Source organism: Staurois parvus, unplaced genomic scaffold (assembly GCF_062004578.1).
Source record: "Staurois parvus isolate SC_StPar_1 unplaced genomic scaffold, SC_StPar_1.0 ptg000001l, whole genome shotgun sequence".
Classification (NCBI taxonomy): Eukaryota; Metazoa; Chordata; class Amphibia; order Anura; family Ranidae; genus Staurois; species Staurois parvus.
Genome location: NW_028317797.1, coordinates 4,508,878 through 4,533,011, shown reverse-complemented (window position 1 = coordinate 4,533,011; position 24,134 = coordinate 4,508,878). Strand labels below are relative to the sequence as shown.

General features: G+C 42.5%; 1 protein-coding gene across 1 annotated transcript in view; it reads left to right on the top strand.

Annotated features, from left to right (window-relative positions):
* Positions 1-24,134, top strand: part of DNAAF10 (dynein axonemal assembly factor 10) — a 34,990-nt gene that overhangs the window by 9,928 nt on the left and 928 nt on the right. Inside the window, exons 2-7 of the mRNA XM_089679778.1 lie at positions 5,510-5,610; positions 7,984-8,114; positions 11,065-11,166; positions 17,766-17,881; positions 18,170-18,304; positions 20,250-20,347. Coding sequence (XP_089535904.1) covers positions 5,510-5,610; positions 7,984-8,114; positions 11,065-11,166; positions 17,766-17,881; positions 18,170-18,304; positions 20,250-20,347 — 683 coding nt within the window. The remainder of the gene's footprint in view (positions 1-5,509; positions 5,611-7,983; positions 8,115-11,064; positions 11,167-17,765; positions 17,882-18,169; positions 18,305-20,249; positions 20,348-24,134) is intronic.

Genomic DNA, 24,134 nt, shown 5'->3' with positions numbered 1-24,134 from the left:
CTGTGATAGTGCAGCGAGCAATCCAACACTAACTGACTCTGTGGGAACTAACTGCCACTGGCAACTCCAGTGACACTAATACATTGATCCGTTTTAATAATATACACTGTCACTGTACTAATGACACTGGCTGAGAAGGGTTTAACATCTAGGGGCAATCAAGGCGTTAATTGTGTGCCTATCACGTGTTAATGAGTGTACTGTGTGCTGCTTTTATCACAGACCAATTTGTTTCTTTTCCCTCTATATGGAGCCCTGTGTTGTTAATTCGACACAGGTGATCAGCAGGTCCCGGCCATGATTCATTGGTCGGGATCTGTTGCCAAACTCCCAGTCAAACTGCAGTAGACTAGGCGGGCGGGGGCTCAAGCACATCTGAAACAGGCAGCGATGTACCGGTACGTTGCTGTAACTGTAGCTGCCGCTCCTCCGCAATGTGTACTGTGGAGGGTAAGCAAGCATTGAAAGGAGAAGTAGGGCCTGCTGATCCCCGCTGAGCAGGCGGATGACAGGTCCATGTCCATTCTGCTTGTACAGAGTGGACACAGCCTGCTGTTCTCTATGGAGTGGACTGGCTGCGTGTCCATATACATTCCTCTGTCATCTGATCTGCTACATGGATGGGGAATGGATCCCCCATCCATCCGTTTTTAAAGGAGCTGATCAGATTGGATGCAGGCGGCTGTATATGTACACGTCTGATTACATCCGCCTCCCCATAGAGAACAATGGGTGGTCCGATCAGTCTGCCCTTGTGAAGGGGCTCTAACTGAACTCTGTTTATGTTAGGTGTGCAGAGTCTTAGGGCTTGTTTACTCATGCCTTGGCCACTATACTCTGCTTCTTGGGGGCAGAAAAATGATCCCGCATGGTGCCTTCGGGGGGGGGGGGAGGGGGGTCACAAGTGCCGAAGAACAGCTCCCATTCAGGCGAATGAAGCTGCAACCTTCTGTAATGCACACGATTGGAGCACAGTGGTGTGACATTTACAGGGTTCAAACAGGTGGTGAGGATGCAATATATCACCTGTTTACTGCCTGTCAGATTCATCTGTAAGGTGACCTATTATGGATTGCTTTTCAGAGGCGCAGCAAGTCGTTCCACAGATGTAAACCTAGCCTTACAGTCAGTCAGAATAATGTTCCCTGATGATTGGATAGTTCTGAATCTGATCCAGTAGGGGGCATGTTGGGCCTCTGCAGAGAGGTCACTGCTTCCATACAGAGAGCAAGGGTCCCTTTCTGCAGCTGCTGGCAGTGGGCAGGCTTTTCTACTTAGGGCTCATGTACACTGCAGCTGATAAACTCACGTTTAGGAGATGTTCAGCGTTTTTTTCAGCAGCCCCTGAACTCCCTCTAATGTTTTCCTATGTGTCCATGTACACATCTTCGTTTACAGTTGTTTACAGGCAGTTAAGTTTTTTTGAACGCAACAATTTTGCGTTCAGACATCGATTTTATCAGTGTTTCAAATGCAAAACGCTTGTAAATGCGGCAAATCGCGTTTATTAGCTCTTGGGTTTGAAATTTTTTTTTAAATCTTCCAGTTCCCAATGTTGTCCAGAGCCTTTTTTTCATCATGAAAAATGCATGCAAAGAGTTTTCAAGGTACTCAGATAGACAAAACACTGAACACAGGATGTTCCTACCAAGCTTGTCTCACATTGTAATGACCAATTCACACCTCAGACCTCTCCCACCCTTGGAAACAAAAGATATGTTAATGACCATTCACACCTCAAATTCCTTATGAAGACCCCCTGCCAGGTGACCTTAAAGACTCACTCCAGCAGACACCTTCCAACACTTGGAAACAAAGTAAATGTTAATGAGCAACTCCCACCTAATTATCTCAACATATACTGCTGTCTCTGCTTCTACTCTCTGTATTTCTCTGAAACAGTCTGAAATAGTTAATAATTTACCACTTTTCAGTGCATTCTGGGCATTTGGGAGGTTCTCCTGTGCTTATCTTTAAAAAATGCTTCTAAACGTAAACGCGTTATGCAAACGTGGCTGAACAGACATTTTTTAACCTACATTTTCCAGCAGTCAGTTTCCAGAAACGTCCCGTGTACATCGGGCCTTAAAGTGAGACTAAAGTCTACATTTAAAGACCTGGACTTCAAGAGTTAACCTGTTAAAGTGGAGTTAAACTTGCAGAAAGAATAAATAGTGCAGTGCTAAAAAATGACAATATGTATTCGCAGTGATTATAGTATGATTCAATATGAACAGTCTGTGCAGTTGTAAAAATGCCAAGTGACTGGTAGACTCAATGGTGGTGCTCCGTGATACATAGCTGAATTGCGCACTCACCAGAAGTATAATAATAATACGCGTTATATATTATTATATCCAGAAGTATCCTCATCAGGTAATGGTCTGGTCAAATTTGGTTGTCCTCCCTCAGGATGGTCATCAGGTGCCCAGGATGGTCATCATCAGGTGTAAAGGAAGTAATAAAACAAGCTCATCTGTGTATATGAGAGATGACCAATCCCCAAAACGTCCTGCAGGCGCCACAGGTGGTTGGTGCAATAGCACCTGGGCTAATGGAGACGGTCAATCCTTCAGAATGGTGGTGTTGTAGAGCTGATCCAGCGGCGTTTGTGCAAGAAGGAGCCTAGTAACCAGCATGGAACACTCCGGCAGGATGTGACATCACAGGAAGGATAGCGCTCACTTTTTTCCATTGATTTTATGGAGTTAAACTTGCATTTAGAAAAAACAACAATGAATTTTTCGGATAGAAAAGGGTCCTATCTGTTTCTTCTGTCACAAATTCTATTACCACTCCCTTTTGTAGAAACTTGGTACAGCGTCCCTATTATACAGATAGGGGTTTTTATATATATATATATATATATATATATATATATATATATATATATATATAAAATCCATGCAGGTGTCTCAAGCTTTCACACAGCTGTCATGAATAACCCCCGTAATTTGTGGAATGCTTGCTTCCTTTGGTCATCAGCTCCATCTAGTGGCTATAATGTTGTATTTTCCCCATTTAAATATTTCAGGAAAATACTGTATTATGGCCACTAGATGGAGCTGACAATCATAGGAAGTAAACCTTTGGGGATTATTTGTGACCGCTTTGAGAATTCTTGAAACAATTGCCCACCAAATTTTTTATAAGTGAACCCCATAGTGTAGTTCTCTATATGTGGCATGGTAATTCAGTGGTTATATGTAGTCACCAGGAGGGACCCCAGTACATTACAGAATGGGGGTCACTATTGTGTTCTATTCAGTGTTTATACTACTAGTAACCTTGAAAAGGTTAAAAGCTGTTGTTGCAGAGCATACTTTTCAACCTGTGTCATTTCAGGTGTCCTTACCTTACATAGTATTCATTCTCTGGGGATTTTACAAACCTGTTTTGATTTTGTTGTTGGTAGTGCTTTGGGAGGACACAATGCCACAGGGAGAGCGACTCTAAACTTTCCTCGTTTTGCTGGGTCAGCAGGGAGATGAAGAGATATATGTAAACACTTTTGAGCTCATCTGACTTCTAAGAAGAGATGTCGCCCACTTGTGCCATATTAAAGTGTACCTGTCACCTCCACACACTGAACAGAACCTTTCTGAGGGCTTATTTGATATGTAGGAGGCTTCAGACAGGAAAACATTGACACAATGGTGGTGCTGTTCTAGGGATTCAATATATACAGTATTTAAAGGATAAATTAACCTTTTGGGAAGGTCATCTTTGGGGTGGCTGGAGCATGTTACACCCATATTTAGGGTGTAAGGTCCAAAAGGTGAACTTTAAGAACCTGAGACAGGAGGGTTACATATGTAAGGATTGGGGTTCAATAATGGCCCTTTGGTCCATTATTAAATTCCAAACTTACTTATAATATAGGCTATGGTTGGGCCAACATACTGATAAATCACTAACTGGCAGATTATTGTGATTGCAGGAATTGATTCAGCAGAGCAAGACCTATGTAGCAGGTGCTTTTGCTGGGAAGACTCACTTGAAACTGAGATTTCAGCTGTAGGAGGTCCCTGTAATGCTGCTGGCTTCTGCTCTCGCAGTGCTGCTTCCCAGAACTTCCATTCTTTACAGAAAAGTGTTAACAGTGGACAGTACAGTCAGTGAAGCCAGTCTGTTAACTTGAAAAAGGGAGGAGATGGGCAGGCCCGTGCAAGTTGTTTGGTTCTCTTGATGCACACATTGTAGGGAGACACAACGTTAGGCCCTGTATGCAAGTGTCTTCATAGGATGCTGTAAGAGAACAGAGCCACCTTGAAACAGGAAATCTGGGTCATCATGGCACCAACTAAAGCAGAAGTAAACCGCCCCAAAAAATAAAAAAAAAAACCTCCCTGTAAGTTAAGAGATTGAGTAAGAAATTCGAATTCTTGATTTACCTGTAAAATCCTTTTCTTGTAGTACAGTACAGGACACATGCCACCCTCCCCTCCGTCCTAGCGTTTCCCTCTTATTGCTTGCTATAAAACGGAGGATTGCTGGGATTAGTAGAGGTTATATGGACTGTCCATTATGGAAGACTTACCTAAAAAAAGCCTTCTAGCAGAGAGCTGTCATGGCTCACCAAGGCTTCCATCTTCACCCAGTCTTCCTTCCGTGTTTATGAGCTGCGGCCATCTGATTGGCTGAACCGCTATATCGTCACTCCCGCACATGCACGTGGGCGTTTTGGCCGCAGCAAGGCTCTCTCAATGGACGGCATGCCATCACCGGCACTTCTACAGTAAACATCTAAATGGTGCACATTTAGGAGATCTTTACCATAACTACAGAAATGCCTTATTAAAGGCTTACCTTTAGGTAAAAGATACCAAAGTGGGTTTACTTCCACTTTAAACTGGAACAAAGGCAAGGATTAAAAGATAAACAAGCTGTATACTCGGCAAGTGATTACATCGGGTATTGAAAGTGTTTAAAATTTGAGGGCTGAATATCACTTTACTTTGTTGTTGGAAATTTAGCTTTTAGCTGCTGATCTCTGCAAACAACAGTCCTTTTTTTTTTTCTTTTTTCTTTGACAACAGAGTAGGCGAGAATAGCCTAGAAAATGTCTGCAAACAAGCCTAAAGCGCCACCTGCTGGCTGAAAATAAGAGTAGATAATGTTCAAATTCAACACTGCATATTTAATGGAGTAAAAATAATATTTAATTTGTTAACCTCAACCTTATTGAATAGATAGTTGCATAACAAGCCCTGAAAAATATCAGTTAATGGTGAAATGTGATTGTTTGTTTTTTTTGTTTTTTTGACTTTCTGTACTTTGAGCATTGTTCTTGTATGGGTTCTGTAGAGTTCTGTTTTTCACAATTTTATTGCAGCTTCATTTTCTTAATCAGTTTGATGCTGATTCATGCAATCTGTAAGAAACACTATCTATATTCCTATCGGCATTCAAATATTTGATCTATTTTTACTTTGTTAGGAGACCATGATAATGAATGCTTAGATGTGACACATCTGATTATATCTCTGCTTATTAATGTCTTCCATAGATTGAAAAACCAAAACCTCTGAAATGTGGAACATTCGGTGCCAGCTCGTTGCAACAGAGATATTTGGCCACCGGTGACTTTGGAGGCAATCTCAATGTATGGTAAGGTTATATTTCAGGACAACTACACCCGAAACTCCTACAGGTTTTTATCACATATCGGCAGGCAAGGAAAGAAGAGAGTACCTTCCGGAAATCTCATGCTAAAATATGTGCACAAACAACATCCAACATGTGATGACAAGATTAGAAAATACAGCATGTAATTGTTGGCACAGTAACCGTTGCCATCCAGTCACCCAGCGCAGCACAACGCACAGTACACATCACCGGAGCCAAGCACGCTGAAAGTAGATTGGGATTCTAATGCTATGCAGCTCCATCTGCTGGCTTTAGCTGGTGAAACACCAAACCTGAACAGAAGCTGCTATAATTTATAGGCTAAGTTCACCTTTTGAAAAAAAAAATTATAAATGCACCTTTTATTGCAGCTAAAAAAAAAAGTGTTATTTTCTTTTTCTAAGGCCTGCGGTGCATTATACCTGTGATCAGCAGATCGTGAGTGTAATGTTGGCCTCATACAGGCAAGCAATTACTGGAGGCAGGAAGATCAGTGGACTGTGACAGTGCTCACCAGTGGCCTCGTAGTTTATTGAGAACTACACGCCATCAGCTGCAAAGGATGATGGTACTTGTAGTCTTTTCATTCACAGGAATCTGACGCGGCTGCGTGGACGGAGCCCCGCACAGCTGCACTTTTTCTCAAATTATGACAGCGGGTGCCAGGAGAAGATCCCACGCCTGCTGTCACAGGAAAGGTGGGGTGGGGAGGGGGGATAGGGGAGAGAAGGTGCAGATGCTGCAACAGCTTACATGCTCCAACCTAAAAATAGGTGGAGCATGTAACATGTTTCAATGGTGAACTTATCTTTTAAAGGGTAACACCTCCATAAAATAATATAACATAAAAAAAATAATATAGCGCATACAATTGTTACAGAAGTCATGTTGTAAGCCATACTAAAGGCTTCATTTTTTATTTATGTATTAATTTTTTTAATAAAAATGAGGTAATACCTGCTCTGTGCAATGATATTGCACAGAATGGTCTAATTCTATATGTATGTATGTATGTATGTGTATGTGTATATATATATATATATATATATATATATATATATATATAATTTATTTTAAATTTTCTGGCAGTACCGCACCAGTGCTATGGCTTCTCCTTCCTCCAGGTGTCTCGTGCAGCAAGCCAGATTTTAAGGAGATACTGTGCATGCGTGTTCCCAAGCCAGGCGGTGTGCCTTCATAGACTTACACAGCGCCCCTGCTTCCTCATCACAGGAGTTTGACAGCAACAGGATACTGTGGCTTCACTGTCTTCAGTTTCTCCAGTAAAAGCAGGATGTGAAGGGAGCAGTGACATGGAGCCAGATATGGGTTGGAGAATGGATAGGGGAAGAGTAAAACAAGTAGTGGGGCATTTACCCTAATGCAGAGAATGTGTTCAGGTAAAAAACCTTAGACTTAGGACCACTTTAATGTTATTAAAAATGACTTTTCATTTCCAATCTGTAACCACTGTAATTTTCTGTAAAATTCAGTGCAATATGGCAAACAGGGAGTGTTCTGTACACCATTGGTAAAATGTAATTTCATGCTTGTGTGATTGGATGATTTTCCCAGAAGTCTGCAGTAAGATACAAGTCATATTTTAGGTTCCCCCTGCAATTGGAACCTCAGTTTTGGTGAGATGCTGCTAAAAGGATACAAACACTGCAGCTTTTCTCATTAGAACACTGAAAGTGCAACATGTGATTATATTAAACTAGATCCTCCCATTCAGAATCAGTATCCAAAGGACATAATGGAACAAACAGCTATTTCAGCACAATAAAATGGAGCAATCCATTAGTTTAAAATCCCTGCAATGTAGATTGACCGCCCAGAGGGGATTGTTGTGTTTTTTGTTTTTTTTTTACCCTTGCACTGCCATGTTTCTATGTGACGTCATCGTGAGGCTGCCTGCTCTTCTGGGTCCAACTGGTGGGCCTCCCAATCATGTGCCCTAGGACCACCCCCCTGCTCCTTTGTGAATGAAAGACTAAGGCCTCCTAGCGTATGTGATGTACATATTCCAGGAGGCACAGCAAGCACAGTACACATCATTTGCCTGGGTGATTGACTCATAAACGAGGCTGGACTTAACTCTTTTTCAGTTAAAGAAAAAAAAAAAAAGGAGGGGGTAAACAAAAAGCCGATGATAATGAAGCAGAGAACAGGTGGAGAGAAGGGACTTTTGATTTGAGACTGAAGATCCATTTTAACCTCTTGTCCACTGCACTTGAAGGGCTATTGGGGGTGGCTTGAAGGAGATAACTACTGTACTGTATGTTGGTTTCCAAAACTTTGTGCCTAGCACACTGGAAATGATTATGCTAATATTTTCCTGTGCGTTTGTATTAGGGACCTGGAAGCTGCTGACACCCCAGTGTATTCTGTGAAAGGACACAAGGAAATCATTAACTGTATTGATGGAGTTGGGGGGTTAGGCATTGGAGAAGGAGCCCCCGAAATTGTAACAGGAAGTCGTGATGGTAAGATGTCTTTATAATAGATGTATAGGAACCCATATATGTATAGCTGCCCATTCATGGTCAGGTTTTTACTGGTTATATTCAGGCAAAACATTGACAGGTACTTAATAGAGGCGTCATCCTTCAATCTGAGCTCTATACAAATAAATATAAAAAAATATGTGGCAGTGTATTCATTAAAATATTTATTTTTTAAATCCAGCTGGATTACAGTGGAAGTTCAGTCAAAAACTAACCAAGGCTAAACCTCCTCCCATCCCTATTCTAAACTTATTCTATCTAATCCTGTAAAGATATGTATACTTTACCTATTCTGAAGCCGCTCTGACCCAGTCACATGATGTCTCCAGTGGCGGCTTCTGTTTAGAGGAGAGATCGCCAGCAATGGCTGCAAATGCTTGGGAGATCACATCACCCATAGGTTCGATATGGGGCATCAAGAAATGTTTGCCCAAAAGAAATCCACTGGGACACCAGCACTCCAAATAACAGCCCCTGAAAAGTTTGGCGAGAAAAAAAAAAAAGGTAAAATCAATTGGCTGACGTGTGATGTCACTTAATATCAAAAAGGAAATGTGATTCCACAAATTTATATACAGTTAATACACAAATGAAACCTGTTGAGTGGGTAGCCAACACTACACAAATAAATGCTACACTGACCGGTGGGTTCTGCAGCCTGCATATCCGGAGGGAATACTCCATCTTGGATATACACAAAGGGAGAGAGCAAAAAGGAACAAACACCATCATAGTGTATTAAAAGCATACGCTTTTAGTAAAACGCTGTGAGTTGCACTCACAAGAGCAAGTAGGAGACAGGTGGAAGTGACAAGATTCGCAGCACCGGAGCTCAGCATCCAACGGTGAGGGAAGCCCAACAGGCAACATCCAAAGAGATGGTGTAAGGCGACAGGTGTCGCTCTATAGAAGCTGGAACTCATTCGTCCAATTGGGAAGTGGCCGCAATGACAGGGAACGTCCTACTCCGCCTGGTGCCGACATCACTTAGGGAGCATTCGCAGTCAATGAATGTATTGTCAGAGGCATTGCTGATAAAGAGGAAGATGCACCTGAAAATGCATTCATTAATTGCACATGCTCCTTGAGTGACATCTGCACCAGGAGGAGGCCGTTCCCTGTCTTAGTGGCCACTTCCGAATTGGACAGATGAATTGTAGCTTCTATACGGTGGCAACTGGCGCCCTATATCATTTCTTTGGCTGTCGCCTGTTGGCATCCCTCACTGTCGGACTCTGAGCCCCCGTGCTGCAAATCCTGTCACTTTCGCCTGGCTCCTACTTGCTCTTATGAGTGCAACTTACAATTTTTCTATAAAGTGTTTGTTTTTAATACTACCCTGTGGTGGCCCCTGCACCTGTTTGCTCTCTCCCTTACTATGGGGCATCCATTGTTGACTGTCCCTCCTCTACATTGAAGCTGCCGCGGACAGCTGATCATGGGACTGGACCTGAGCTGCTTCAGAATAGATAAGTATACAAATCTTCTCTAACAGGGTTAGATAGAATAGGCTGAGACTGAGAGGTGGTAGTAGATTTGGCCTTTAGTTAGCTTTTGTGAAAAAATGTCAGCAACAAGATGAAAATGAAATAAATCATCTTTATTAAAAACGAGGAGTAAATGATCCATAGCACAACTCACTCTAACGTGTTTCAGCCCAGAAAAAGACCGTATTCATAGCATATTCATGGACTATGAATAAGGTCTTTTTCTGGACTGAAACGTGTTGACGTGGGTCGTGCTATGGAATATTTACTCATTTTCAGTAAATAAGATTTATTTACTTTTCACCTTGTTGCCGACATTCGTTCACAAGTATCTATTGGGAAGCAGATGGAGACTGCTAGTCTGGCACGGTGAAGCACCATACCAAAGCCTGGGAGAGAGTAAATTGGGTTGCAGCACCTCACCTGTGTGGTTAATTAATTTTTCACTGAACCTCCACTTTAAATACTAACTTTTAGTTACCTGTAGGAATTATCACTGGCCAATGTAGCTGGCTGGTAAAGATTGTTAGGTGTGTTTACCTCCAGCCTGCTGTTCTCAGTTGAACAGGGTGGAATATTTTTATTCCACCACCAGATAAGCCCAATGTTAGTGTCTGGCCATTGTCTCCTATTTCATTTGGAGGTTAAATTCTGCATTTATGCAATGCCATCATCTGATGTCCACACCTAGCTCTATTGAGTGACACCATAACCATGAAATATAAAGAGACAATGCTGTCCGAGGTATTTTACCTCAATGGTCAAACTTCACAATGCCAAGAGCTGTAAACAAAAGTGGAGACCTAATGTTCTTTATAGGAGGTTTGCCAGAGCTGGAGAGTCCTCCAAGTTACCATCCAGGGGAGACCCAAGATAACTACTGAACTGAAAATATTATTAATATGATCAAATGGCCACACGAGTTACTGATGACCAGCTCTTCCCTCGCAAAAAAAAGTTTGCATACCAACCAAAAGTTCATGTATGGTGTGCCACCCAGCTATGGCACACCATATAAAGAATATAGGCACTCCCAACACACTTATGACGTTTGACCAAATGAAATCATTCAAATAGCATTGCCACTTCATATTCACTTGTGGTGTCACCAGTTAGGAATTTCAGTTTTATTCTCAAAATCCTAACCAGGACACTGGTATGATTTATCCCAGTGTTTTCATGATCTGTCAGAGCTAGATTCCATTTGTTAACCGTTGTCATGGCCATGTTATTTAGAAGGAAAGAAATCCAAGATCTTCCTTCCCTGAATGCTTGCTAGATGGTTATAGTGGTGCAGTAACCAAAGAGGCCTAACAGGTGCTTGGCGTGGGATGTTTACTGTCATGGCTTTCTGTTGGTACCCGGCTTTCCCTTGCACATACAGTACAGTAAACACATTTATAAAACTTTTACGTTTGTGTTCCAAATTGGTGTAATTTCAGGTACAGTAAAAGTATGGGACACGAGGCAAAAAGACACTCCAGTTGCTAATATGGAACCAGCTGAAGGAGAAAACAAGAGAGATTGCTGGGCAGTGGCCTTTGGTATGTCTGTAACTGTTGAAATTGCAAATCAAATGACGTCACTTTAGATAAAAAAAATAAAAACAACAATAATGACATTACACAGTATGTTTTAACAAAAGGCGTAAAACAGGTGAAAAGCAGATAAGTTCCTGCAGTGGGCTTTTTGGTCCAGTTTAAAGGCTTCACTATTTGTGCAAAAGATTTTAGAACATAAATAGTTTTTCAATAACCTTTAGGTTAATAGCTAGGGTGATCTTAAAACAGCCAAAACTTATACACCATAGCGCTCAGGGACACTTGAGGAGCTGACAGGTAATAAAATATAAACATTCAAATAAATATCAGAGCTGAAATGGTCTACCAGTGCTGCCCTGGTGAGATTGAGGAATCTTAAAAACATAAATGAACAAAGGGCACAAAGGCCTTCAAAATGTATTTAATAAAAACAAATGAGTGCAAACTCACAGAAGCCAACGAATGGAAGTGTAGTACAAAACCCAGAAACTACAATGGTGATCCAAAAGATGGAAGTCACAGCGTTCTTACGTGAATCAGACTACAGCTGACGAGTTTTAAGGGGCATATTATCTTCTGCAGAGCAAATTTAAAAGTTTTGCACAGAAGAAGAGGGAGGGAATGCCCTTCAAAATGCACCAGCGGTAGTCTGATTCATTGTGAGGACGCTGTGACCTTTTGTCTTTTGGATCATCATTGTGGTTTCTGGGTTTTGCACTATACTTCCATTCCTTGGCTTTTTGTGAGTAAGCACTTTCTTTGATTCCATAAATTATGATGGTGATGCACTAGGCTTCGGTGCTCTTTGTTCATTTTGAGAGCTAGGATGAACCTGTGCTATGCCCATGCAAATGTGTTTAGGTTTGTATATCCATCGCTCCCCTGCAGCTCTGTTCACCCAGGGAGGCAAAGCAACATACTTGGTTCTTCCGGTTTCGGTACTATGGAGTATCATGCGGATCACTCCCCTTCCTTCAGTATCACATTGCTGGTGCTTGATTATTAGCTGATCAGATACCAGAACTGTTACATTGTAGCTGGTTGAAAGTCCTTTAAAGATTTCCACCAGCAGCTGTTTTTAGTGAAAATTACCGACTATGGTGTCCGTTTATGAACCAGCGGTAATAGATCGCTGCTCAGTTCTCCTGTGAATGCAGTTTATGAAGCAGTTCTCCGAACGAAGGGAGAACGTTCTCCAAATGCTGGAGAACGGTCTACAAACTCTGGAAAACGGCTGATTTTACTATAATCTCGTGAGATTACAGTAAAAGATCAGTTTACTAAGCAGAGGTAAATTATCTCTGCTTAGTTTGTGGTCCCTCTGATTCTCCAGCTCTGGGCTGGAGAATCTGGAGGGAGAACACAGATCTCCAGAAAAGGGCTGACATGATCTCCTGAGTGTCATAAACTGTGAATGACCAGAGAATAGCTGAGATCCGTTGAATCGCAGCTATTCTCTGTGTCATAAACGGACACCTATGTCCCCACACTTCCTCTCTTACAAGTACAGGGAAAATGGGAGAATCTGCCTAATATTTATAAAAATATTTAGCTAAAGCACCACCTTAGCCTGACTGCTCATTCACACCATAAGGTGTGATCGAGCGTGTTCACTTTTTAAAGTGTTCCTGGGCAGCCCATTAATTTCAGTGGTCTGTCCTATATGCGTGAAACATGCAAAAATACTGCAGGCATATACACATATTTATGAGATGTGTGGAAGTACCTGTGCACCTCTGCAGAAGGCAGCATGTTTTTGTGCAGTGCGGGAAAATACACAATTTTGCATGCATTCACCCCCCCTCCCCCCACCACACCTGGTGTGAACAAGCCCTAGCTATACTAAATAAGTGAGTATTTCCAGCACCATGATGGCGATTGCAGTTTGTTATTAAAGTGTTTGTAAAGGCTGCAGAGAAAGAGGAAGGAGGTACATTTATTGCTTTTTGTTTGTGGAGCCTTTAAAGCATTGCATCCGTGATCAGCAGATGGCTGGTGCCATGCAGGTCTCCCCCTGACCTGCCAGTATATCTGCTTGCTCATGCATCTCGTATGGGCAAGCAGATACTTACTGACAGGAAGGCTCAATGAACTACCACGGCACTGTGGAATGCAAAGGTTGCTGGGACTTGTAGTTTTCCCATTTGCAGAATGCTGTGAATGAGTGAGTTTTTTTAAATTGTGACAGCCAGCAGGGAGGAGAAGATCCCCCTCTAGCTGTCACATCAGGGGGGAGTGTGGGGGGCCGGTCCGATCGTTACATGTTACACCCTGAATATGGGTGTAACGTGTTACGAAGGGTGAACTTATCCTTTAAGGTAAACAACCTTCCTCTTCTAAATATTTATCTGAGCCTGATCTCGATCTAGCGCTGTGCCAGGGAGCAGCAGTGTTACTCTCTCTCTACCCTCCCAGGATTTAGGCAGCAGCAAGAGCCATGAGCTCCTGCTGCTGTCAATCAAATCCTGTGAGGAGGGGAGGTTGGGGCTGAGCTGCCTGTGTGTGTCAATAGATGCACACAGTCTGGCTTAGGATTGAGCCAGCGCAAGTGACACTTGCAAACCAATTGCTGTGGGGGCAGTTGGAAGGGAGGAGGAGTTAAGGGTGCCAGCGGGGGACCCTAGAAGAAGAGATTCAGGTCTGCTTTGTGCAAATCCACAGAGCAGATAAGTATAACATCTTTAGTATTTTATGAAAAAGAAACCATTTACAGTCACTTTTAAGCAAAGGGTAATATGTCCTGTTGCATTGCTTTGTAAATGATCACTTGCATTCTTCATGTGTATGAAAGAAGATTGTCTATTGGCAACCCTGATTTTTCCCTTCCAAAGAGTAGCACATCTCTGAGTCCAAAAAAACAAATTAAACAGAGGTTAAATACTCTCAATGGCTAACTAGTGAGAAAAAATACCAAGCTTTTAAGTCAAAAGATTGGGCAAGTCATGTTTTAGAAATGTACATACAGTTGCATCTCAATAAATTAGAATATAATCAAAAAGCAAATGTATTTCAGTAATCCAGTTCAAAAAGTGAAATGCATATATTATATAGATTCATTACACACAAGGTGATATATTTTAATCATTTCTTTCTTATGATTATGGCTTACAGCTAGTGAAAACCAAAAATTCAGTATCTCAGAAATTTAGAATATTACATAAGACCAAAAAAAAGAATTTTTAATACAAAATGTTGGCTTACTGAAAAGTATGTCCATGTACACAGGAGCGGACTGACACCTCATGGGGCCCCTGGGCCCTCGCTCACACTTAAACCACACCCAAAAAAGCCTATGAAAGGTACCAGGGGCATATCATGGGGCCCTCTACTGACCCCGGGCCCTCGGGCAGTGCCCAAGTTCCCAAATGGTCAGTCCGCCCCTGCATGTACAGTATAGTATGCACTCAATACTTGTTGGGGCTCCTTTTGCATGAATTACTGCATCAATGCGGTGTGGCCTGGAGGTGATCAGCCTGCGGCACTGCTGAGCTGTTATGGAAGCCCAGGTTGCTTTGATAGCGGCATTCAGCTTGTTACATTTTTGGGTCAGGTGTCTCATCTTCCTCTTGACAATACCCCAAAGATTCTCCATGGGGTTTAGGTCAGGTGAGTTTGCTGGCCAATCAAGCACAGTGATACTATGATGATAAACCAGTTATTGGTACTTTTGGCAGTGTGGGCAGGTGCCACGTCCTACTGGAAAATAAAATCGGCATCCCCATAAAGCTGTAGAGCAGAGGGAAGCATGAAGTGTTCTAGAATTTCCTGGTAGAGGGCTGCGCTGACTTTGGACTTGATAAATCATAGTGGACCAACACTAGCAGAAGACATGGCTCCCCAAATGATCACTTACTGTGGAAACTTCACACTGGACCTCATGCAGCTTGGATTCTGTGCCTCTCAACTCTTCTTCCATCCAGACTCTGAGACCTTTATTTCCAAATGAAATACAAAATTTACTTTCATCTGAAAAGAGGACTTTGGACCACTGAGAAACAGTCCAGTCCTTTTTCTCCTTAGGCTAGGTAAGACGCTTCTGACATTGTGCTCTGGTTCAGGAGTGGCTTGACACAAGAAATGCGACAATTGTAGCCAAATTCCTGGATAAGTCTGTGTGTGGTGGCTCTTGAAGCATTGACACCAGCCGTAGTCCACTCCTTGTGATTTCTCCCCCAAATTCTTGGATGGCCTTTGCTTCACAATCCTCTTAAGGTTGCGGTTATCCCTGTTGGTTGTGCACCTTTTTCTACCACACTTTTTCCACTCAGCTTTCCATTAATATGCTTGGATACAGCACTTTGTGAACAGCAAGCTTCTTTAGCAATTACATTTTGTGACTTACCTTCCTTGTGGAGGGTGTCAGTGACTGTCTTGTGGACAACTGTCAGGTCAGCAGTCTTCCCCATGATTGTGTAACCTACTGAATCAGACTGACAAACCATTTAAAGGCTCAGGAAACTTTTACAGGTGTTTTGAGTTAATTAGCTGACTAGTGTGACACCATGGAGTTTATTTACTAAAGCTGGAGAGTCCAAAATCAGACTCCCTTCTGCATAGAAACCAATCAGCTTCCAGGTTTCATTGCCAAAGCTTCATTGAACAAGCTGAGGTTAGAAGCTGATTGGTTTCTATGCAGAAGGGAGTCTGATTTTAGACTCTCCAGCTTTAGTAAATAAACCCCCATGAGTCTACAATGTTGAACTTTTTCACAATATTCTAATTTTCTGAGATACTGAATTTTGGGTTTTCACTAGCTGTAATCCACAATCATCAAAATTAAAAAAAAGAAATGCTTCTAATATATCACTCTGTATGTAATGAATTTATATATTATATACAGTTGCAAGAAAAAGTATGTGAACCCCTTGGGATTACGTGGAGTTTTGCATGAATTGGGCATAAAATGTGCTCTGAACATCATCTAAGTCACAACAATAGAAGAACACAGTCTGCTGAACATAATACTACACAAACATTAGATGTTGCCATGGTTTAATTGCACATAACATGTAAATATTCACAGTGCAGGGAGGAAAAAGTATGTGAGGTCCTAGCTTAATGACTTCTCCCAGAGCTAATTGGAGCCAGGAGTGAGCCAACCTTGACTCCAATCAGTGTGATGATATTGAATGTGTTGCTGACAGCTGTCCTGCCCTTAAAAAACACACACCTGTTTTGGGTTTACTGGTTTCAAGAAGCACTGTCTGATGTGAACCATGCCTCGAAGAAAAGAGCTCTCAGAAGACCTACGATCAAGAATTGTTGACTTGCATGAAGCTGGAAAGGGTTACAAAAGTATCTCCAAAAGCCTTGATGTTCATGTGTCCACGGTAAGACAGACTGTCTACAAATGGAGAAAGTTTAGCACTGTTACTACTCTCCGTAGGCGTGGTCGTCCTGTAAAAATGACTGCAAGAGCACAGCGCAGAATGCTGCATGAGGTAAAGAAGAATCCCAGAGTGTCAGCTAAAGACCTACAGAAATCTCTGGCACATGCTAACATTTTTGTTGACACATCTACAATAAGGAAAACATTAAACAAGAATGGAGTACATGGGAGGACACCACGGAGGAAGCCATTGCTGTCCAAAAAGAATATTGCAGCACGTTTGAAGTTTGCAAAAGAGCACCTGGATGTTCCACAGCACTACTGGCAACATATACTGTGGACAGATGAAACCAAGATTGAGTTGTTTGGGAAGAACACACAACACTATGTGTGGAGAAAAAAAGGCACAGCACACCAACATCAAAACCTCATCCCCACTGTAAAATATGGCGGAGGGAGCATCATGGTTTGGGGCTGTTTTGCTGCCTCAGGGCCTGGACGGATTGTTGTCATTGATGGGAAATTGAATTCCAGAGTTTATCAAGACATTTTGCAGGAAAACGTACGACCATCTGTCCGCCAACTGAAGCTCCGCAGAGGATGGGTGATGCAACAGGACAATGACCAAAAGCATACAAGTAATTCAACAAAACAATGGCTGCAACAGCACAGAATACGCCTTCTGGAGTGGCCCAGTCAGAGTCCTGACCTCAACCCGATTGAAATGCTGTGGCATGACCTTAAGAGAGCGATTCACACCAGACATCCCAAGAATATTGCTACACTGAAACAGTTTTGTGTAGAGGAGTGGTCCAAAATTACTCCAGATCGTTGTGCAGGTCTGATCTGCAACTACAGGAAAAGTTTGGTTGAGGTTATTGCTGCCAAAGGAGGGTCAACCAGTTATTAAGTCCAAAGGTTCACATACTTTTTCCTCCCTGCACTGTGAATGTTTACATGTTATGTGCAATTAAACCATGACAACATCTAATGTTTGTGTAGTATTATGTTCAGCAGACTGTGTTCTTCTATTGTTGTGACTTAGATGATGTTCAGAGCACATATTATGCCCAATTCATGCAAAACTCCACGTAATCCCAAGGGGTTCATATACTTTTTCTTGCAACTGTAAGTTTCACTTTTTGAATTGAATTACTGAAATAAATTTACTTTTTGATGATATTCTAATTTATTGAGATGCACCTGTACATACATGGTGCTGAGCTTGTTTCCGATTTTAATATCTGTATTTCTGGAATGTGTTTTATTTAAGGTAATGCTTACAATCAGGAGGAACGTGTTGTATGTGCCGGATATGACAATGGGGACATTAAGCTGTTTGACTTGAGAAACATGTCACTACGATGGGAGACGAACATTAGAAATGGGGTATGACCAGTGTTTATATAGTCTTAAAGAGTTGTTCCAGCCCAAGCTGATATTTAAGCTCCTGATCCAAAACCTCCCAGTCAGGGCTCTCCTACTGCCAAGAACTCCCACCACCACCACCACCACCGCCGCCATAGAGTGCTAACAAATGACCTGCAATTTTTGTAATTTGAGTGGTCATGGTTAGACCTTTTATCTCTATCTTTCATTCACTTTCCTCCACAATAATTTGTTTTGTGGCTGCCTGTATATGTATATTTTTACTGTGATAATCCACTTTGTTCTCAGGTCTGCTCCCTGGAATTTGATAGAAAGGACATCATTATGAATAAATTAGTTGCCACTTCCCTGGAAGGCAAATTTCATGTTTATGATCTTAGGACTCAGCACCCTACCAAAGGGTTTGCTTCAGTGACGGAGAAGGTAAAGTCCTTGCATCACACTATCCAATCAACATGGATGTTTCAGTACTGGTTGGAGTGGGACAGGGTTTATTCTGTCGCAGGATCTTCAGTAGAGTTTGTAACCCTATCAAGTGAGCCCTTCACAGCAGCAGAGCACAACATTTAAGCCAAACATTGGTTGTCATTGGCCATAGGGATTTAATGTGTGGAATCATTTTGTATAGTTACATTGGTCTAGCTTGGACTGTGTGCCATAGCTGACCGATCCCTGTGGAAGCTGGAAATCACTGTAGTAGACATGGCTATTATAATAATGGTCGCTAGCTTCCTGTGTTCAGTGGTTGCCCTGCTGCTTAGTGAACACAGGAGGTCACGTGCTCTGTGCAGATCCCACTCAGAGAGCACTTTACATTTTCTCAGTGAATGCAAAGTGTTCTTTGGATATGGTGAGGATTGTGATATCTCAACCCAACCTCTCCACATCCTCCAATCAGAGAATGCTTTGCATTCATTGAAAAAATGCCCGGTGTTCTCTGAATGGCCCCATGTTAAGTGAGAAACCTCCTGTGTTCACTAAGCGGCAGGGCAGATGCTGATAACAGGACCTGGAAGATAGAGATGATCACTAATAGTGGTGCCTACAGCAGTGCTTTCCAGCTTCCACAGGGATTGGCTCTATTCACGTTGAAGACCTATGATTTCTTTATTTTAAAAATCTAAATAGAAAAAACAATCTATAGCTATATAGAAACACGAAGCTTCTTTATCTCAAAATCCAGTCCACAGATCTTGTAACCCTAACAATAAACTGTAATAAAAGTTCATTTGTATTTGGTCATTCCTATACTGTTATTTTATTTTGATTAATCTTCAGATAATGCCATTCCAAAAGGGCTTAAAGTTCTAAAGCACAAAAAATGAAAAGGTGAACTAACACCCTACGCCCTCCCCACCCCTGTCCCACTGCCGTGAAAACCATGGCCTTCATCCACTTCTGTCCTTAGGGACACCAGGATGGATCAGAGAGATTCTGATTGGTGGCAGAACCAGTCAGAATCTCACAGATCAATCCCAGAAGAGAACTGTGGTTTTCAAATGCCCAGTGCCCTGCATCGGCTGTGTGGGCAGTGAAAGAAGCTAATCATCCTTGAAGTGCAGTGGGTACTAGGGGTGGTGGGAAGGGTTTAGGGTGTTAGTTCACCCCTTCAATTTTGTGAATGAACTTACACTTTAAGATTCGGGTTCAGCATTACAGACCAAGGCTAGTTGAACGTGACTAATTCATACTAGCCATACCATGACGTGATAAATGAGAACCTTCACGGACAAGATTTTGTGTACTTAATCCCCATCCATCGCCTCAATGAGAAACTCCTGAGCAAACAATTGCTATAAATACACAATGAAATGAACATCTTTTTACTGTACTATCTGTCAGAAATCTGTACAGCCAGTTTTGTGATTTAAATGTAGGGAGCTGTCACAGAAGAAGTAGAAGTGCCAAGAAGTAGCAGAGTACTCTTTATGACAAAAATTACAAAATCCTTGGCAGGCAAAACCGTAAACCTGTGTGTTTAGCTGCATGCCTAGAGTTCCACTTTACCTTTGCTTTAGTGCAAAAGGTTATTAAAAAAAAAGTGCACAACTGCCAGGTCTATGCTGCTGTTGAGATACTATAGATGGACTAGGGACAAGACAAGGTGGAGTGTTAAACCATATTTTGTACAATTTCTACTTTAACCTATGTTGTAAAAAAGGAGTGTAACATATGAAACTGTCCCTGCATGCGTAGTCATGTACTATGGACACTTTGTTAGAACAGGTGAAGGAAAAAATATTCTTGTTGGCCACTGTGATTTGCTAATTTTATTCTTCGCAATTTGGTTTCTAATTTAAATATAATACATTTATCTACCAACCTTTTTATGAGTGGGATATATTCAACTCTGTTCTGATTTTTCCAGGCACTCAAATCTACTATTTGGCAAGTACGTCATCTGCCACAAAATAGGGACATCTTCATGACGACAGGAGGAGCTGGGAGTCTCCATCTTTGGAAATAGTAAGCATGTTCCCTTTTCTCTTCTAAGAAAATTTGCACTATACACCAACAGTTCTGGATGTGCGCTTGGCTAATTGGTCACAAAGGAATGGTTTGCATGGCTTTTCCCACTGTCCTGCAATGAGGAATAGTCCTCATATTTTTGGGATATGTATTAGAATTAGACACGTGAATTCATTCTGTTCTATTGTAAGCTCTCACAAACTTGCCTTTATTGTAATGTAACTGTACTGATTGGTTCATTTACTCCCTTCTCACTATAACCTGTATGGTTATACTGTGCTGTTGGGTCCCAAACCCTGCTCCATAGTAGCCATGGTTTCCATGTACTGCACTGATGGACAAAAAGCTTGAAACAATTGTATGTAGTTTGGTATACATACAGTGCCTTGAAAAAGTATTCATACCGCTTGAAATTTTCCATATTTTGTTATGTTACAACCAAAAACGTAAATTTATTTTATTGGGATTTTATGTGATGGACCAACACAAAGTAGTACAACTACTTAGTGGTTTCTGGGGTTAGGAACGTGCGTATTTTGGCGATGTTGCAGAGGTGGAGTCTGCATGAGTTTGTTAGTGATTGGACTTGGGGCTGGAAGGATAGATTGGAGTCAAGAATGACACCAAGTACTCTGGCCTGCGGGGCGGGCCTGATGCTGGCATTGTTGGACAGTTAAAGCTGCAAATGTTTTTGGGTATGTCTCTACCACAGGGCTCGACAAATCCCAGGTGCCAGGTCACAATGGCATCTAGAAATTGCGTTCTGGCGCTAGGGTTCACACACATCGCGCCCCATAGACTTCTCTGGGAAGCCACGCCCCATAGACTTCTCTGGGAAGTCTCGCCCCGTAGACTTCTCTGGGAAGCCGAGACCCGTAGACCTCTCTGGGATGCCGCGCCCCGTAGACTTCTCTGGGAAGCCGCGCCCCGTAGACTTCTCTGGGAAGCCGCGCCCCGTAGACTTTTCTGGGAAGCCGCGCCCCGTAGACTTCTCTGGGAAGCCGCGCCCCGTAGACTTCTCTGGGAAGCCGCGCCCCGTAGACTTCTCTGGGAAGCCGCGCCCCGTAGACTTCTCTGGGAAGCCGCGCCCCGTAGACTTCTCTGGGAAGCCGCGCCCCGTAGACTTCTCTGGGAAGCCGCGCCCCGTAGACTTCTCTGGGAAGCCGCGCCCCGTAGACTTCTCTGGGAAGCCGCGCCCCGAAGACTTCTCTGGGATGCCGCGCCCCGAAGACTTCTCTGGGATGCCGCGCCCCGAAGACTTCTCTGGGATGCCGCGCCCCGAAGACTTCTCTGGGATGCCGCGCCCCGTAGACTTCAGTGCAAAAACTCCTGTCAATAGCAATCCTATGTGAACACTTATTGAACACACAAACTCGAACAGGACCCTTTTCTTAATGGCACTCAAAACACGATGCGTGTTGATCGTATCTATGTGAACCACCTCATAAGAGACACAAAAGATCTAGCCTGTTATGCGAATCTTTGAGTTTCAAAATGATTCCAGAATCGCATATGTGTGAACCAGGGAGGTTCCATTCTCACCTGGGCGTTTTGGGATCGCAGCAGTGTCGCTGTGATCACAAAACACAGGTACAAGTGCCATTCTTTTCAGTGGTGCCTAAAACGTGGTGCCATTTTGCCGTGATTGTTGCACGGAAAATCGCATAGCGTGAAGTCTCGGACGCTGACAACCCACTCTATGCTAAAAAGAAAAAAAATCTTGCTCTTAACTTTTTAGCTGTATCCTAGATTCAAAGCAAATTTGTCAAGCCCTGCTCTACCAGCTTTGCACATCTAGAGAGTGAAATCTTTGCCCATTCTTCTTTGCAAAATTGCTCAAGCTGTCAGATTGCATGGAGAGCGTCTGTACACGGCAAAAAGTCTTGCCACAGATTCTCAATTGGATTTAGGTCTGGACTTTGACTGGGCCATTCTAACACATGAATATGCTTTGATCTAAACCATTCCATTGTAGCTCTGGCTGTATGTTTAGGGTCATTTTCCTGCTGGAAGGTGAACCTCCGCCCTATTCTCAAGTTATTTTGCAGACTCTAATAGGCTTTCTTCTAAGATTGCCCTGTATTTGGCTCCATCCATCTTCCCATCAACTCTGACCAGCTTCCCTGTCCCTGCTGAAGAAAAGCATCATGATGCTGCCACCACGTTTCACCTATTTTCAGGATATGTGATGGCATGAGACACGGGAATACCTTATGTTCTACTGTAAGCCTCCACAGACAGGACCCTTCTATCCTCCTTGTCTTGAATTGTATTGTAGCTACACTGTCTCCTTTTATCTTGTAAAGTGCTGCACCAGCTGTTGGAGCTATATAAATTCTGTATAATTATAATAACCGATATGGTTTTACTGTCTCTTCCAACTTTTTTTCAACCTTTTTATTTTTTTTTATTCCAGAAGAACACTTGAAATATTTTTCAAGTCTCGGAGAGCCCCTGCTAACATTAGTCCGGGGGAGGAGGACATTAGGCAAATGCCCTTATATTTGCGGTCACTGGATTGGAAAGAATGCCCTCTTTTAGAGTTGGATAAAAAGATCATTATAGTCATGTTACTGGCTCTGCCAAGTGGTGAAGGCCATGGAGCTATGCAAACACCATTAGATGGGAGGTCAATTAGCCACAGTTCAAGGAACCCCTAGCAACCTCTGTAGAACCCTGGTTGAGAATGGCTGGTCTAGTCTAACAAAAAGAGATATTAAGATGGCTTCACAGATATCCTACCTCTCAATATACAATGGGGTTGATTTACAAAAACTGGAGAGTGCAAAATCTGGTGCAGCTGTGCACAGAAACCAATCCAATTCCAGGTTTTATTGTCAAAGTTTAATTGAACAAGCTGAAGTTAGATTTTGATTGGTTACCATGCACAGCTGCACTAGATTTTGCTCTCTCCAGTTTTAGTAAATCAACCCCAATGTGTAGAGTGTTACTTAATTTAACCTATCAGACTCCACCAACTAGTGACATCACCAGATCCTAGCAGTATTAATGGCTATATTCTTATTGAACAGGTAAACATGGCCTAACATATGTCAACTCCAATGATGGAGACAGGGCTCTTTGCTTTATAGATGTCAAACCGATGAATAAAGGTTGCTTTTTAATTGCATCAATATTCCTGGAGCTCACCATCTTTGGTACTGAATCCTTTTACCCCTGAGTGTATGTGTGATCACTTTTCATTTTGGTTTGATTATTCGTTTAATCCACAAAATAGAGTTCACAAAAATAAAATGGAGACACATTACAGAAATAAAGTTTTTGGATGACGTTTAAGTTATTTAAATCTCAGTTTCAAACCGTTTTTATCCCGATGACACCAGGAAATGAAGGGAATGGGGGTCACCAGGACAGACTGTAAACGAAACCTTGCAGACGTCCTGCCTTTTCCCCATTCTAGTTTAGGACTTGGTTCACATTTGTGCAGGTGGTGCTGCTGAGGGACCTGCACAAATACCTGCAACTGCACTACCCACACAGAGGAATGCAGAATCCGCAGGTGGGTGCCATTAATTTTAATGGCACGCTACCTGCACTGGATATCGCAACTGTACTGGGAATCTTGGTTCCAGTGATGGCTGCGATTTCCCAAGTAGTGCAGGGACTTCTTCCCTGCGTGTTCCGGGGCACGGGAGTCCATTCAAATGAATGGGCTTTCATACCCACGCAAATCGCGGCCCGCACAGTCGCACATATGTGAACAAGGGGTAAGACATTGCTGCTGTGTTTGTCCAGATTGAGAGATTTCCCATTACTTCCTGTC